Genomic DNA, 14,752 nt, shown 5'->3' on the forward strand with positions numbered 1-14,752 from the left:
TCTTTTCTACAGGGACCTCAGGGGAGCTGAGCGGACTGAGGCATATCAAAATTGAGCCAGATGATCTAGACATCATTCAGGTCACTGTCCCAGGTAAGGGGGAGGAGGTCAGCCGAGCAGGCCCCACTGGGGGCCAGGCCTCAGCAGTCACCCACTGGCTCTCCTGTCCATCTCGGGTGTTGCAGAGCCTCAGGGAAGGCGCAGGGCTTAGCTGAGGCGCAGCCCTGCCTATGTGCAGTCTAACTGGAGGGGAGGACGTACTCTGCAGCATCTCATGGCAAACCTGGCTGGGCTCCTTTAGGGGGGCTCCATGATCCCCAGGGCCCTTGGAAAGGGTCCACTCCCTTGCTGCCCCTTGAGCCTCAGTGGAAACAAGGTCATCAGATACATCCCTCCCAAGCAGGGCAGCAGGAAGGGCCTAGGCACCATACAGGGTGTCATCCAGGAAGGGACCAGGAAAGGGGAAGCAGGGCAGTCAGGAATCATTTCCTGCATAGGCCCCCAAAAGTCATTCCAGCATAGGCGAGTTCCAGAGGTGGTGTGAGCCTACAGACCCCTCCTAGCTTGTGCCTTGTCTCTGGGCAAAGTAATCTCTCTAATTCTCTAGTCTGCAAGCTTGCCCTCAAGGCCTGGGGTTGTGGGAGGTGGGGGGAGACAGGATGGAGAAAAGCGGGGGGGAGTGTCTTGTTGGGGCTAGCAGACTTCCCTGTCCCCTGATGTCCTGTAGAGTGACTATCCTTAATACTCCCAGGAAGCCGCTCCATCCCAGACCTCCTGGGCAGGGGGGGAGGAGGGAGAGCAGAGACCACCTTGTCATTTGGTGGGGGGGATGGCATTTACAGACCCTTCACCCACCTCTGATGAAATGCATGACCCTGTGACCGGGCACCTTCCCTCGGAGGAGTCCAGCTACATTCTCGAGACGATAGAAGGTAAGAAAAGGGGGTGCCTGCAGGTCCCCCCAAGTATAGGGCTGCAAACTCTCCGGCCTTCTTTGGGTAGATGGAAGGAATCCACTTTTTTTTTAAAGTGATTTTATTAATATCTGTTGTTTTTACATCATCCAGATTTCCCCCTGTATCCCTCCTCTTCCTCCCTCCAACCCAGAGCCATCCATTAAAACAAAGGATATTTTTTAAAAGAAGAGGGTAAAAAATCAGCAAAACCAATGAGTACATCAGAACAAATCTGACTGTATGCCCTTTTCCATACCCATGGCCCCCCACCCCACCCCCAGATCTGCAGAAGGTTGGTTAGTCGGAGGTATTTTCTCCCATCTCTTCTTTGACTCTGGGCTTGCTCTTTGTGATTTTGCACATTTTCTTTCTGCTGTGATGGAGTCTGGTCCTGCCCTTTTTCTCATTGTGGTCATTGGGCATAATTGTCTCCTGGGCACTGCCTCAGTCATGTCTTACAGAGTTTGAAAAATAAAGTTTTAGTGTCGTCTTTTATTTTTATATCATTTTCATTCATGTCCCCTTCATACCCACTGGCTGCCTTCCCCCTCACTGCCACTGAGCCCTCCCTTGTCAGGGAGGGGCTGAAGTCATGATTTCATTGGTATTGGGAGCTCCCAGGTGAGGGAACTCCCTCTACGAATGCTGATTGGCACCTTCTCTGCAACTTAGAGACTTAGAGAGTTGCCTAGGGTCAAGAGACTTACCCAGGGTCACACAGCTTGTGTGTGTGTGTGTGTGTGGGTGGGTGTGTATATGTGTGTGTGACAGAGAGAAACAGAGAATTAGGACCAGGCTCAAAGCCAGCTGTCAGTCCCATACATCTTGCTGCCTTACTACACTCCCTTATAACAGATAAAAAAGTCTATCACCTATCACCTTCCACAGAGCCGACCAGCACAGCCATGTGGTCCTGATCTGATGGTATAGACAACATTCCACACCCGTAGTCCCCCACCTCCATAGTAGGAGGAGGGAGGTATCTTTCAGCACCTCTGCAGAATGTTTTGTTGGGATGCATCAGAGCCTACCTGGCTGCTTTTGAGTATTTTTATCATTTTCTCTCCTTGCATATACGTTGGACCCTTGGTCCTGCCTTCTTTATCCCATATGAGGTTAAACAAGTCTCTCTAAATCCTCTGAATTCTCCATTTTATCATTTCTTAGAGCACAACAATATTCCTCTATATGCATGTGCCTCAGTTTGTCCAACCGTTCCTTAATAGATGGCTATTCACCTTGCCTCTGGGTTTTTCTGTGGCCTCTTTTTTAAAAATTATCTTATTTTCATTGATTCCATTTGTGATTTTTGAATATATCCCTTCCCCTCTTCTACTCAATAAGCCATCATTTATAATAAAGATTTTAAAAGGGAAAAAAAACTAGCTAGCAAAACTGACTAACCCATTGTATATGTCTGACAGTATATGCAGTATTCCATACCCATGGCACCCCACCTCTGTTATAAAGGGAAGGAGGTCCATTTTTCAACTCTTCTCTAGGCTAAACCTGGTCATTTTCATTACCCATATGAAATGGGCTGAGATTGCAAAATGAATGAAAATCCCAAAGCTTTCCATGGGATTCTTTCCATTCGGTTTATAAGCATGTCCCAGTGCACATGAGGACCTTTCTGGCGGCTCTAACATTGGACATTAAACATTGTCCAAAGAGCAGGTAACGCTCGGGCAGTGCCCGTCTGTGGGGTCACTTAAAAGTGTCCCTTGTTGCGGGAGCCGGCCTGGAGCTCATTTGTGCTCTGAGCAGTCCAGGTCTTGGTAGATCCCAGCTCTGGCCTCCGCCCAGATCGTGAATCCCGCCTTCACTCTCCCCTCCGCCCTGGCCAGCCAAAATCTGCCTAAATCTTGTTGAAGGCTCATTAATTCCTTGTTTGCCGCATCCATCTGTTCCCATGGAAATGCCTGATGACAGAAATTAGTGCAATAAAATTAGGACAGCCTCTCCTCAGAGGGGCCCCCTCTTTACTCCCAACGGCGCTTCATTAAAATAATTAGTGTTCTGTGATCTTACACCCACCTAGCATTTCTCACCCTGCAATCAGGCCACTTTATTCATAAATCCAAGATCACAGGGTCAAAGACCTAGATTTGGAAAGGCCTTCAATGGCCACCTAAAATGACCCTCTGCCCCAGATCTCCCTCCTGCTCCCCCCACCCCATGCCACACCCTATAGCTGTGTTATGTTGGACAAATAACCCCACTCTCTGAACCTCAGTCCACTTGTCTGTAAAATGAATGTAGCACTTATATAGTACCTGGGCAGCTAGGTGGCGCAATGGAAAGAGCACCTGGCCTGGAGTTAGGAAGATGTGAGTTCAAATCCAGCCTTAGGTATTAGCTACATGACCCTGGGCAAGTCACTTCATCCTGCTTGCCTCTGTTTCCTCATCTGTAAAATGAGATGGAGAAGGAAATGGAAAACCACTTTGGTGTCTTTGTCAAGAAAACCCCAAATGGGGTCATGAAGGGTTGGATATGACTGAAATGACTAAAACGACTGACGAAATATAGAGCCTACTATGTGCCAGGTACTTTTACTAAACGCTTTACAAATATTATCTCATTGATCCTCACAGAAACTCTGAGAGGTCAGTGCTGTTATTGTCCTCATTTTACAGTTGAGGAAACTGAGGCAGACAGGGACTTGCCCAGGGTCATACATCTGAAGCCAGATTTGAACTCAGGTCTTCCTGACTCCAGGTCCAGTGCTGTAACCACTGAGCCACCTAAGATAATAATATCCCACAGGATTATTGTTAAGGTCAAATGGCATTATGTTTGTAAACCTTCGAGGGCTTTATAAATGTCAGTTATTATTCTCTTTCCATTCTTGTTATTTGAAAAGGCAATGTCATATATTAGATAGAGTGCAGGGGTCTTAGCATCGGGAAGACTTGAGTTCAAATCTGATATTTCCAGCCACGTGACCACAGGCAAGCTTGAGGCCTCAGTTTCCTCATCTGTCAAATGAGGTGGCTAGGAGTCGATGGTCTCTGAGGTCCCTTTAAGCCCCAGATCTGTCATCCTGTGACCCTATGATCCTACTCATTTTATTCTGAAACTATTTTCAGCCTCAAGGAAGGGTCTGGAGTTGTAGGACCAAGTCCACAGTTCCCCACCTGTGTCTCATTTATTATTTTTCCCTCTATTTCTGATAAGGGCATCACCCTCCTCCCAGTCTCCCAGGGTCCTAAAGTGGGAGCCATGTTTAACTCTTCCCTCTCCAACATCTTCCTCTATGTAATCAGTTAGCTAATCAAATTAATTCTGCCTCTGCAGTATCTCTGACATCCAGCCCCTTCTCTTCACATGGTCAGCTAGTCTGCAAGCATTTAGTAAGCTCCTACTATGTACCAGGCCCTGGGCTAAGCTTTGGGAGAACCAGGAAAGGTAAAGACAGTGTGCTCTCCAGAAGCTTAGACTCTCATGGAGGAGATAATATACAAGGACCCAGGGACATACAAGATATTTACACAATCGATGAGGTTTGGCTCAGTCTTGAAGAAAGCCAAGAGAGCAGAAAGGGCAGAATTGTGGGGGCAGAGCAAGATGGAGGAGACAGGAGGATGCAACCAGTACAAAGGCTTGGACTGCAAAAGACCAGGGTGACTGGAATTGAAGACGTCATGGAGGAGATTAAAATTAAGAAGGCTGGAGAGGTGGCAAGGGGCCAGGTCATACATAAAAAGCTTTAAATGCCAAATTTGTTATTGTTCAGTCATGTCTAACGCTTTGTGCTCCCATTTGGGTTTTCTTGGCAAAGATACTGGAGTGACACATTTCCTTCTCTAACTCATTTTACAGATTAGGAAACTGAGGCGAACAGGGTGAAGTGACTTATCCAGGGTCCCACATTTAGTACATGTCTAAGGCTATGTTTGAATTCAGGAAGAGGAGTCTTCCTGCCTCCAGGTCTAGCACTCCATCTACTGCAGCACATAGTTGTTCAGGTTCATAGGTCTTTTGGGGCTGCAACTTAAAGCCCTTTGCTTTTTAAAACACTATTCCATTCTCTTATGTTTTTAATGGTTACAGAACAGTCATATGAGGTTTAAATTTTCTTTCATTTCATAATTAAAGGTCTTTTCTGTCTAGTTGAAGAATTTATCACTTGTCTTTGGAATTGGTAAATTTTGCTCCAACGTGTCTTGGAGTTTGAAGCATGGGGATTAGGGGCGGTGACGGGGGCGTAATTTGTTTTTATCTGAAGGTGATCTGCGTATTCTTATGATTGGTCCTTTGTTTTCTGTAGTCAGCAGTTCTGGGCAATTTTCTCTATTATTTCCTTCATTGTAGCCTTCAGGTTTTTTTATTTTTTATTCTCTTCTGGGAGAACTGTGATCCTTAAATTGTCTTTGTGTGTCCTGTTTTCTAGGTCAGTTGCTTTTGCTTGAACAGAAATCATGTGTTCTTTAAACATATCGCCTTATTCTTCTCTTCTGACTGCTTTTCCTCCAATTTGGTATTTTTGTATTCAAAATCTATTATTCTCCCTTTTGATTCTTTAGAGAAACTCCCCCACTTTAGAATTGTCTTTCTAATATGCTAATTATTTAGACAGGGAAGACTATTAGGCTTTGACAATTGTTCCTTTCTAACTTCTGCTCTAATGGCTTTCATTTCTCTTTTGAACCATTCTGGAATATCTTCTTCTTGCTCCATGCTCTCTCAGGATTTCACAGGGCTCTATATTTCACCAGGTATTGATTCAATTCATTCATCTTGTAATATTTGTTAAGAGAGCTTTGTAATCTCTCTGAGGATTTAGTACTTACCCTTCCTTTTAATTTTAGTATCCTCTCTGTTGACTTATCTACTTGTATTCTAGGTTTTTAATTGAATTTTCTTCCTCTTGAAATCTGGCATTTCAGCCTATTCTGTTCATATTTCCCAGTCTTTTATTTTCTGACTCCTCCCCCTTTGATGGTAGGTACATCTGGGGGATCAGACTATATAACTGCCTCAGTCTCCTCCCATGATGGGGGATTTGCTTTTCACTGGCCTTATTCTCTGCCCCAAGTGTTTTCTGAGGCTACAAAGCTAACCCCAGATAAATGTTATTCCCCTTCCCTTCAAGCTTCATACACTCATTCACGCTGACCCTCTGTCCCAGTTTTTTTTTTTTAATGCTTTCCTTATTTGGCAGGACTAAATCAGCTTCTACTTTTTGCATGATTAGGGGAGGGAGAGGAGGGTATTCTGGACAGACTCCACAGTTTTCAGGTTCACTAACCTAGAGGCCACCCCAGGCAGAAGAAAGTCTGATTCCTTTGCCCCTTTCCTCTTCACATGGCACAGAATTAGTGTCTTCCATTTGCTGCAATGGAAATGGGAGTAGGGACAGAGACCAGAGATAGAGTGGGCTGGCAAAGTCTTTGTAACAAGAGAGGAAATCAAGTGTGGGTTCAAGGGACAAACCCATCCCCACTGGAGCATGAAGATTGGTGGTGAATAGGTGATAGTCACTGTGTTAAAAATTAATATTATCTAGTGTTAATACATCAGGCTTTTACTTTCCTGGGCTTCTCATTTCCTTGTTTTATGGATTCAACTATAATTAATCTATTCATATCTGACAGACAATTCTTCTTGGAGGAGGGTGGAGTTAGAGTATAGACTGGGGGAAAGGGCTGTTCTTCCTTCTTGTTGGTTATGTGATCCAGAAGTCTCTCACAGCAGGCTTCCTGGTTCACTTCCCTGATTCTACTTCTCTCCTCTCAATCCCACCCCCTTCTGACCTGCCAAAGGCCCAAATATTATATCACTCTCCTTCTCGATGCAGCTAGCTGGCACACCTGGACCTGGAGTCAGGAGACCTGAGCCTCATATAGTTATAAGCTGTGTGACCCTGGGCAAGTCACTTAACCTCTCTCTGCCTCAGTTTTCTCAATAGAGAAATGAAGAAAATAGTAGCCCCTATCTCACAAGGTGGTTGTAAAGATCAAATGAGATAAAATTTATAGTGTTTAGCACAGTGCCTATCACATAGCAGGTATTTAATAAATGCGTGTTTCCTTCCTTCCTATTTTCTGTTCAGCAAACTCCAGCATCTCTCTCTTTTCCTCCAAGATCAAATGCAGACTCCTCTACTTGGCATTTAAAGCCTCTCACAGTCTGACTCCAGCCTGCTTTTCCAGCCTTGTCCCACATTAATGCCCTTTGCTTGCTCTATATTGTAGCCAAGCTAGAGGACTTGCTGCTTCTTGTACGCAGCATTCCATCCCCTTTGCATCTCTTTATCCAGACCCTGTGCCATGCCTGGAATGCACTCCCTCCTCGCCTCTGCATCTTGGGACATTTAGCTTCCGATAAGGCTCACCCCAAGCGCTAACTGCCTCTTACATGAGTCCTTTCTAGATTCTCCCACCCCCAGGAACACGCACGTGCACACACACACACACACACACACACACACACACACAGAGTTTCTTTTTCTTTGTATCTAGCAGGGTGGGGAGAAATATATTTGGAAATAAAGAGGATATAAAACAGGAAATATTAAAATAGCAAAAGTAGTAAAACTAAGAAAATGCCCCAAATTGTGGGCTTTCTGTTCACTCCATTCCACCTGTCATCTAGAGATAATCAGATAGCTATACTAAAACCCAGCAATGTGCCCGTTTTACAGATGGGAATCCAAGGCACAGAGCAATTTAAGATTCAGCTTAGAATCTTTGCAGTTGGTGGCTGAGTTGAGTTGACCCTCCACCCCAACTACTTTACCTCCTCATTCCTCTTGTGACTCCAGACATCCTTTTGTGATATTTTACATTGGATGAGATTTGGCAGGGGTGGGGCTTGGGTTGGGAAGGGGAAGGGAGGGGAATGATGCTTCCCAGGCTCTCTCTGCTCCCCCTTTCAGATAAAGGACACAGTGAGGACCCTCGGCATGAAGAGAAGCATGTAGAAGGTAAGAAACTGAGGGGGAGACAAGGGATAGAGTAATCAGTAGCTCTCATTTGCCCCTGGCCCCCATCTGTCAACCACTTCTTCTCTGTACTTTGTTCCCTTTTCTCCCACTATGTCTATCTTCCTGTTTCCCTTTCCCTCCTATACTCACATGTACATAGCTTAGACTGGAATGGAAGCAGTGATACCCTCTCCCTGTGGGTAGGGTAGAGACTACAGGTAAAAGGAACATGCAGGCCATCAGGAGGGCTGGACACTGGCAGGCAGGTCTTTTCTAACCAGCATTGAGGAAAGACAGTAATGAAAAATGGACTTCAAAGGCTTGAGCTGAATCAGGTCAGGGGTTAGCCTGGTGCACTTTGGTAATTGGAGTTGCAAGCAGGCAGAGCAGGGACCACAGTGAACAGGCCTCTAGGGGTTCCCTTCTCTTTGTGCCTCCAAAAACAGATCTGGTGAGATTCAAGAGTGCAACTTACTCTACAGACATGGCCGAGTTAGCTTCCCGGAGCTTGGAGTTAAAATAATTGGAACGTCCAGTTCTTCTGGAGGAACAAAGGGTCAAGAATCTCAAGGAAAATAAGGGAGGGGGGAGAGTAGGAGTGAAAGAGGCCTTGCAGGACCAGATCTCCAGCTGTGCTATATAACAATTATCAGCAAAATTATCTATTAGTGCTGTAAAAAGAAAAAAAGATATATTGAATGATTAGTTAAACAAGACCCAGAAAAAGTCCAACCCAGAACAGTACACCCAAGGACAACAACTGCCAACTACTACATCCAAGGACATCGATTACAAACTGCTAGGAAAACTGGAAATTAGGATTAGACCAACATCTCATACCCTATGCCACAGTAAGCTCCTGATAGACACATGACTTATATCCACACAACAAACCCAGGAGGTAGGTGCTATTATTATTATTACCATTTTACAGATGAGGAAATTGAGGCAGACAAAAATTAAGAGTTGCCCAGGGTCACACAACTAGTAAACATCTATAGCCAGATTTGAACTTGGGTCTCCCTAATTCCAGGTCTAGCTCTCTATCTACTGTACCACCGAGCTATAAAAAAAAAAAAAATCGTATCATAAGGGCAGCTAGGTGGTGCAATGAATAGAGCACCGGCCCTAGAGTAAGGAGGACTTAAGTTCAAATCCTAACTCAGACACTTAACACTCACTAGCAGTGTGACCTTGGGCAAGTCACTTAACCCCAATTATCCTGCCTTCCCCCCTCCAAAAAGACAAAAAATAAATCAGATCATAAAATACAGTTCAAGCATTAATCTTTGTAAGATTGTATGTTTTAGACCTTGAGGAGACCTTAGGAGTCAATTAGTCCAACTTTCTCATTTTATAGATGAGGAAACCAGTTCAAGGAGTTTGTGACCTGCCCAGGGTTGTACAGATAGTAAGTAGCAGGATTGAACCCAGGTCCTCTGGCTCCCAATCCTGTCTCTTGACACTGAACCATGCAAACCATAACACTCCCTGAGTTGACTCCCTAGGATTACATCCCAGGGCGTGTAAGTAAATGTTTAGCAACCAGTTCTCTGTTCCCCCCAAAAAATGTATGCATTGTACACTTCTAAGGTTAATTTGCACCATTAACATTTTCTCTGTCACTTTCTTAAATCTAGACATTCAACAGAATAATAAATCAAGCCCTGATTTGTAGTTTTTGCTGATTTCTGGAGTATAAATTCTCACACTGAACATTTAATAGTCAGTTCTCACAAGCTGGTACAAGCGTGCATCCCTGACTCTATCCCTTTTCCATTTTCCATAAGAATCCCCTCAGATTGTACAACAGGGTCAGGGAGAGTCATGGGGAGAAGATAGGCAGGGAGATGGTGATAGAAATGAAAAGGGAAAGAAAAAAGCAAAAATGAGACATTTTTACCATACAACAAAGAGAGCAGAAGTGGAGATTCTCCATCTCACATGGTCCCTTTCTGTTTTTTGTATTTGGAAGTGTTCACATTTGTTTGAAGGGAGAAAAAAAATCCAGGACAGGGAGATAAAGATTGGGACCTACCAATGTCTCAGTTTGGGGATTTGAACCCAAAAGAAACCATACAAGTTTGTCCATGGAGACTGGACACATAGGAGAGGTGGAGGCAGGGTGGAGATAGAAATCTCAAGCCAGAGTACAGTGACTATTTGGCATTAAGGCCATACCAAAGTACCACAACCCATCTGGTGGCGATTGAATGGATTTGAGACTTAGTTAAAAGAAGCTGGGTGGTTCAGTGGGTAGAGCACAAGATTTGGCATCAGAAAGACCTTAGTTCAAATCCTGCCCTAGACACTTACTAGCTATGTAATCCTACACAAATTGTTTCACATTTTTGTGCCTCAGTTTCCCAGCCTGTAAAAGGAGGGAGGTTGGACTTTGAAGGGCTCCAAGGTCACTTCCAACTCTAAATCTATGATTCTGTGAAGCCAGGAGACAATAAAGAGTCGTTTTGTTTAAACTATGTTTAAACAGAATCCAGATTGAAAATTAGAACCTCAAGCAGCATCTCCCACCAAACCCACCCCATCTAACCCCAGAGCAAATGATCCAAGAAAGAAATGACACAAAATATGTAGGGCAACGCAGCTGTGTCCTTTTAATCAGAATAGGTTCAGTATGACTCTCTTCTCCCTTTTCTCATCTCCCTTGCCTATCATCCTCATGGCTAGGCAAGGCTGAAGAACTCAGAGCTCCTGGTGGTGCATATTGGGTCAGTGGGTCATAGGGCTACCCAAGTAGGCATCATTGGTGGGTAGAGAATTGATATCAATGGCAGGATGTAGCACAGAGTCCAGTATCACTCCCTGCCTTCACTCCTTTCTTGGAACCATGATAGGAAGCCTGTTATGTGTATTCATGAGAAATACCAAGATTTCTCACTTTGCTGAGAGCTAACTTTCCCATGAAAGTTCTATATATTCTATAGTATATAGAATCTGTATATAGCATCTCATTCATTGCCCACAAAAATCCTGTGAGGGAGGTGCTATTATCATTACAATTTTACATTTGGGGAAACTGAGTCACAGAGAGGTTAAAGGATTTACCCAGGGCTGCTCAGCTCATAACTGCCTGGGATGAGACTTGATCTCGAGTCTTCCTGAGTCTAATGCTAGTGCTCTGTCCACTATACCACCTGACTTTCACATTGTGATCACTCCCATAATAGACTTAGGTCTTGTGTTATTGCTAATAGAGGCTGGCTTCTTCAGGGAAAACAGGGCATAGTCTCCCAGCTTCATTCCTTCCCCTTTCTGTCCCCAAGCAGGCATGTACCGTGCACCCACACACGCCTACACACCCTTTTTGAGCTTTTCTAAACGGTTTTTACTGCTTTTAACAACTGGAAAATAGATCGTGTAAAAATAACCAGAGACAAAGGTAAAAATCCCAGGCAATCTTCAAAACGATTTCCTTGTAACCATCCTGGTTTTCACTGGGTTTAGGCCTGCCTCGTCTTTCTTAGGTAAATTTGGTGTCATAAAGACCTTGGTTAATGTCTTACCTCTGCCACTTATTAGGTGTGTGGCTCTGGCCGGGCAAGTCACATCCTGTTTTGAAGCCTCAGTTTCCTGACCTATAAAATGAAAGGCTGGACTCCAGGGCCCCAAAGGTCCCTTTCGGCTCTCAGACCATACAAGCCAGCCCTGCCCAGCACCCCTGCACCTCCTGTTTTCTAATGGCTGGTGTCTCTGGGCCTCCCCGGTTGACTCCCTAAGATTGCCTGGAATTTTAGGCAAAGAGGAGTGGACAGTCTGGCTCACATTGACATTGTGTGGCCCTGGACAAGTCCTTGCTCTGCCACATGCTACCTGTTTGACCTTGGGTTATTTACTGCCTTTCTCTCTGGGTTCCTGGTCCCTCTTCTCTAAAATGAGGGGGTCTGTGCTAGATGGCCCTGAGGTCCCTTCCAGCTCCAGATTCATGGTACACTAAGCCTGTGAGGCTGAAATGCTTCCCTGAAAAGAGTCAGTACTTCATAGAATAATGTCCTCCAGCAGAAGGACAGGGACTAGGATGGTGTTCAACTGGACAATGAAAACTTCTTTGGCCCCCAGCCATTGGTACAGTAATGGAGCCAGGGGGCAGAGTGGAGCCCTCCCTGAGTTCAAATCCTGCCACAGGCACGGACTCTAAGCAAATCCTTTAACCTCTGTGTGAGTCAGTTTCCTCCATTGTAAAACTGGGAGAATAACAGCACCTCCTTCCCAGGGTTTTTGTGAGAATGTGGAGCTCTTTCCTCCCTGGGAGGGGGAAGCTAAGCAGCTTGTTTATTCTGCCTGGGGATATCTTTCAGATGGCATTGGCGATGTCATACGGCATCTGCGGAAGCAAGTGGAGACACTTTTCAACACACGATATGGTAAGAAGTGGCTCAGGGACTGGGAATGTTCTCTGATCACCGACCATTCCATTTCTGGAGTGGCCGTCTTAGGGTACCTGCTGACCCTCAGGGTGCCGTGATCTCTGTGGGCTCCCTCAAGAGAAGAGGAAAGGGCTTAGCAAAGTTACAGCAGCCAATTAATAAGCATTTATTAAATGCCTACTACATGTGGCTAAGGATAGTTCCTGCCCTTGAGGAGGTCACTGTCCAATGGGGGAAGTCAGCAGTTACCAACCTTGTAACACAGAGTCGTCGTTGTTCAGCCCTGAAGGGCTGGGTGAATCAAGAAGCATTTATTAAATGCTTACTGTATGCCTGGACGTTGTGGATAAAAGAAAGGCAACAATAATCAACAAGAAAGACAATGTATAAATTTCTTGGCACATCCAAGATCCATGAAGAAGAGATGAAAGACAGCTTGAGAAGGGAAGGCGTTGGCTCCCATTCTCTCTGTCAAAGACCTCAGGCTGATTAAAGCACAGTCTGACTTTTGTAAAATGTACCCAACACGAGTACATAAACACAGACGTGAGAAAAGAGATAACCAGTAACTCCTGCTTTACTGTACAGATGTTGTCTGGCCTGAATGTCTCCTTTTCTCTAAATCAATCAACATTTATTAAGCACCTATATGCCAGGCACTGTGCCAAGCTCTGGGGATACAAAAAGGCAAAAGACAGTCCTTTCCTTCAAGGAGCTTGCGATCTAATAAGGAAGACAACATGCAAACAAATACATACAAGCGAGCAATGTGGAGGCTAGATAGGAGATAATTAGCAGGAGAGTTGGGGAAGCCTTCCTGTAGAAGGGGGGATTTTAGTTTAAAAGAATCCAAGGAGGTCAGAGTCAGGGAGTGGAGAAGGGGGAGAAAAAATTCTCCTGTCAGCCTTTCAGCCACAGAATGAGGCCGGGCTCCCCCTGCTTTCTGTCATTTAGAGGCTGCCTCAGAGGAGAGAAGCTGTACCCCATTAAGTGTTTCTGCTCGCCCTGGGCTCCCCCACCTCCCAGACTGTGGGAATCCCTGGAGGCCATGCTGTACTCATGAGAATCTTTTTCCCTTCAGCGAAAGCCATTGGCATTTCGGAGCCTGTCAAAGTCCCCTACTCCAAATTCCTGATGTACCCAGAGGAACTCTTTGTCGTGGGGCTACCCGAGGGCATCTCACTGCGGAGGCCTAACTGCTTTGGGATTGCCAAGCTCCGGAAAATCCTGGAGGCCAGCAGCAGCATCCACTTCGTCATTAAGAGGTAAGGAAAGATTGAACCCCCTGGAACCAAAAGCGCTGATGTTGGGGCCTCCAGTGGTCTTGTTGTTAGGAACAAAGGGGAAGGTGGAAGATGTGAGTTCATATCCTGCCTCTGATACATCATTCACCAAAAAGGGGGGGGGGGGAGGAATAAAGAATAGCCCCAGTGCTAAGCCCCTATGACTGAATTAGAACTATAGGCTCTTGGGGGAGGGGCAGCCACTGTGATATTGTTTAAAAAAAAACTACCTGGGCTTATGTTTGAATCAAAATGGTGGCTGGTATCTGGACTGAAGGAGGATGAAGCCATGGGCAAAAGCAACATAATGGGGAAAATCTGGGGCCTGGAGGAACTTTAGGTCAGCCCGGCTCCTCCACAAACTCATGTGACCTTGAACCAGTCACCTAACCTTCATCATCTGTAAAATGGAAGGAATCATCTCTGCCCATCCTGACTCACGGGGCTATCAGGAATGGGGGTGGACGCACTTTGTGAGGTATTTAATGCAGCCGTAACATAAGAGTCTGCCTTGGGCTTGGGAAGATGATGATGATCCCACCTGACCGTCCAGAAGGTAGATACTCTGGTTGGCTTTTCTAGTAGGAGAGAGGGAGCAACAGGTATTGAAGTTGGTACATTCTGCTGTTATTGGTTTACATGAGCCAGGCTTGTTGGGGGCAGTTTGTTAGTCTGGGGCCAGAATTAGGAGACAATCAGTGACCAACGGTAAAATCAATCTGGAGCCAGGGCTGGGGTCAGTATGTGGTCAGGGTTAAGGGTCATTGTCTACTCAGGATTAGGGCTCCATCTATGATGACGCTTAGGTCTCAGTTTGGCTGGGCTCAGGACTCCATCTCTGACCAGACTCAGGGCTCAGTCTCTGCTCAGGATCAGGGTTCCATCTATAGTCAGACCCTGAGCTCAGTCTGAGTATATTTAGGGCCAAGCCTCTGGTCAGGGTTACAGTCCAGGCTATGGCCAGGGAACAGTGCATAAAGTTGCATGTTACTACTACAATCTCCTGCCCCAGAGGATGCCTTGGAGTCCTCCCCCTGAAATCCACAGTCTATGGGACCCACCAGGGGAAAGAAGCTGAGTTCCCTATCCAAGTACAAGCATGGGAATGCCAGCCTGGGCAGGGGAAAGTGCCTTTTTTTTTTCTGGAATACTGTTCACAACCTCCTTGTCCAGGTCTGATGAGTGTACCCCCCCCCC

At 45.6% G+C, this 14,752-nt stretch overlaps 1 protein-coding gene across 7 annotated transcripts in view; it reads left to right on the forward strand.

Moving 5' to 3' along the window:
- GTF2IRD1 (GTF2I repeat domain containing 1) overlaps positions 1-14,752 on the forward strand; it is a 217,168-nt gene that overhangs the window by 132,473 nt on the left and 69,943 nt on the right. For all 7 annotated transcript variants that reach the window (XM_069089500.1, XM_069089506.1, XM_069089501.1 and 4 more), the window contains 5 exons: positions 13-93; positions 843-932; positions 7,840-7,887; positions 12,204-12,269; positions 13,354-13,537. In XM_069089500.1, coding sequence (XP_068945601.1) covers positions 13-93; positions 843-932; positions 7,840-7,887; positions 12,204-12,269; positions 13,354-13,537 — 469 coding nt within the window. The remainder of the gene's footprint in view (positions 1-12; positions 94-842; positions 933-7,839; positions 7,888-12,203; positions 12,270-13,353; positions 13,538-14,752) is intronic.

The sequence above is a fragment of the Petaurus breviceps genome, unplaced genomic scaffold (genome assembly GCF_028583685.1).
Source record: "Petaurus breviceps papuanus isolate PSGF00001 unplaced genomic scaffold, PetGlider_PUasm1.0 186, whole genome shotgun sequence".
NCBI classification, from domain to species: domain Eukaryota; kingdom Metazoa; phylum Chordata; class Mammalia; order Diprotodontia; family Petauridae; genus Petaurus; species Petaurus breviceps.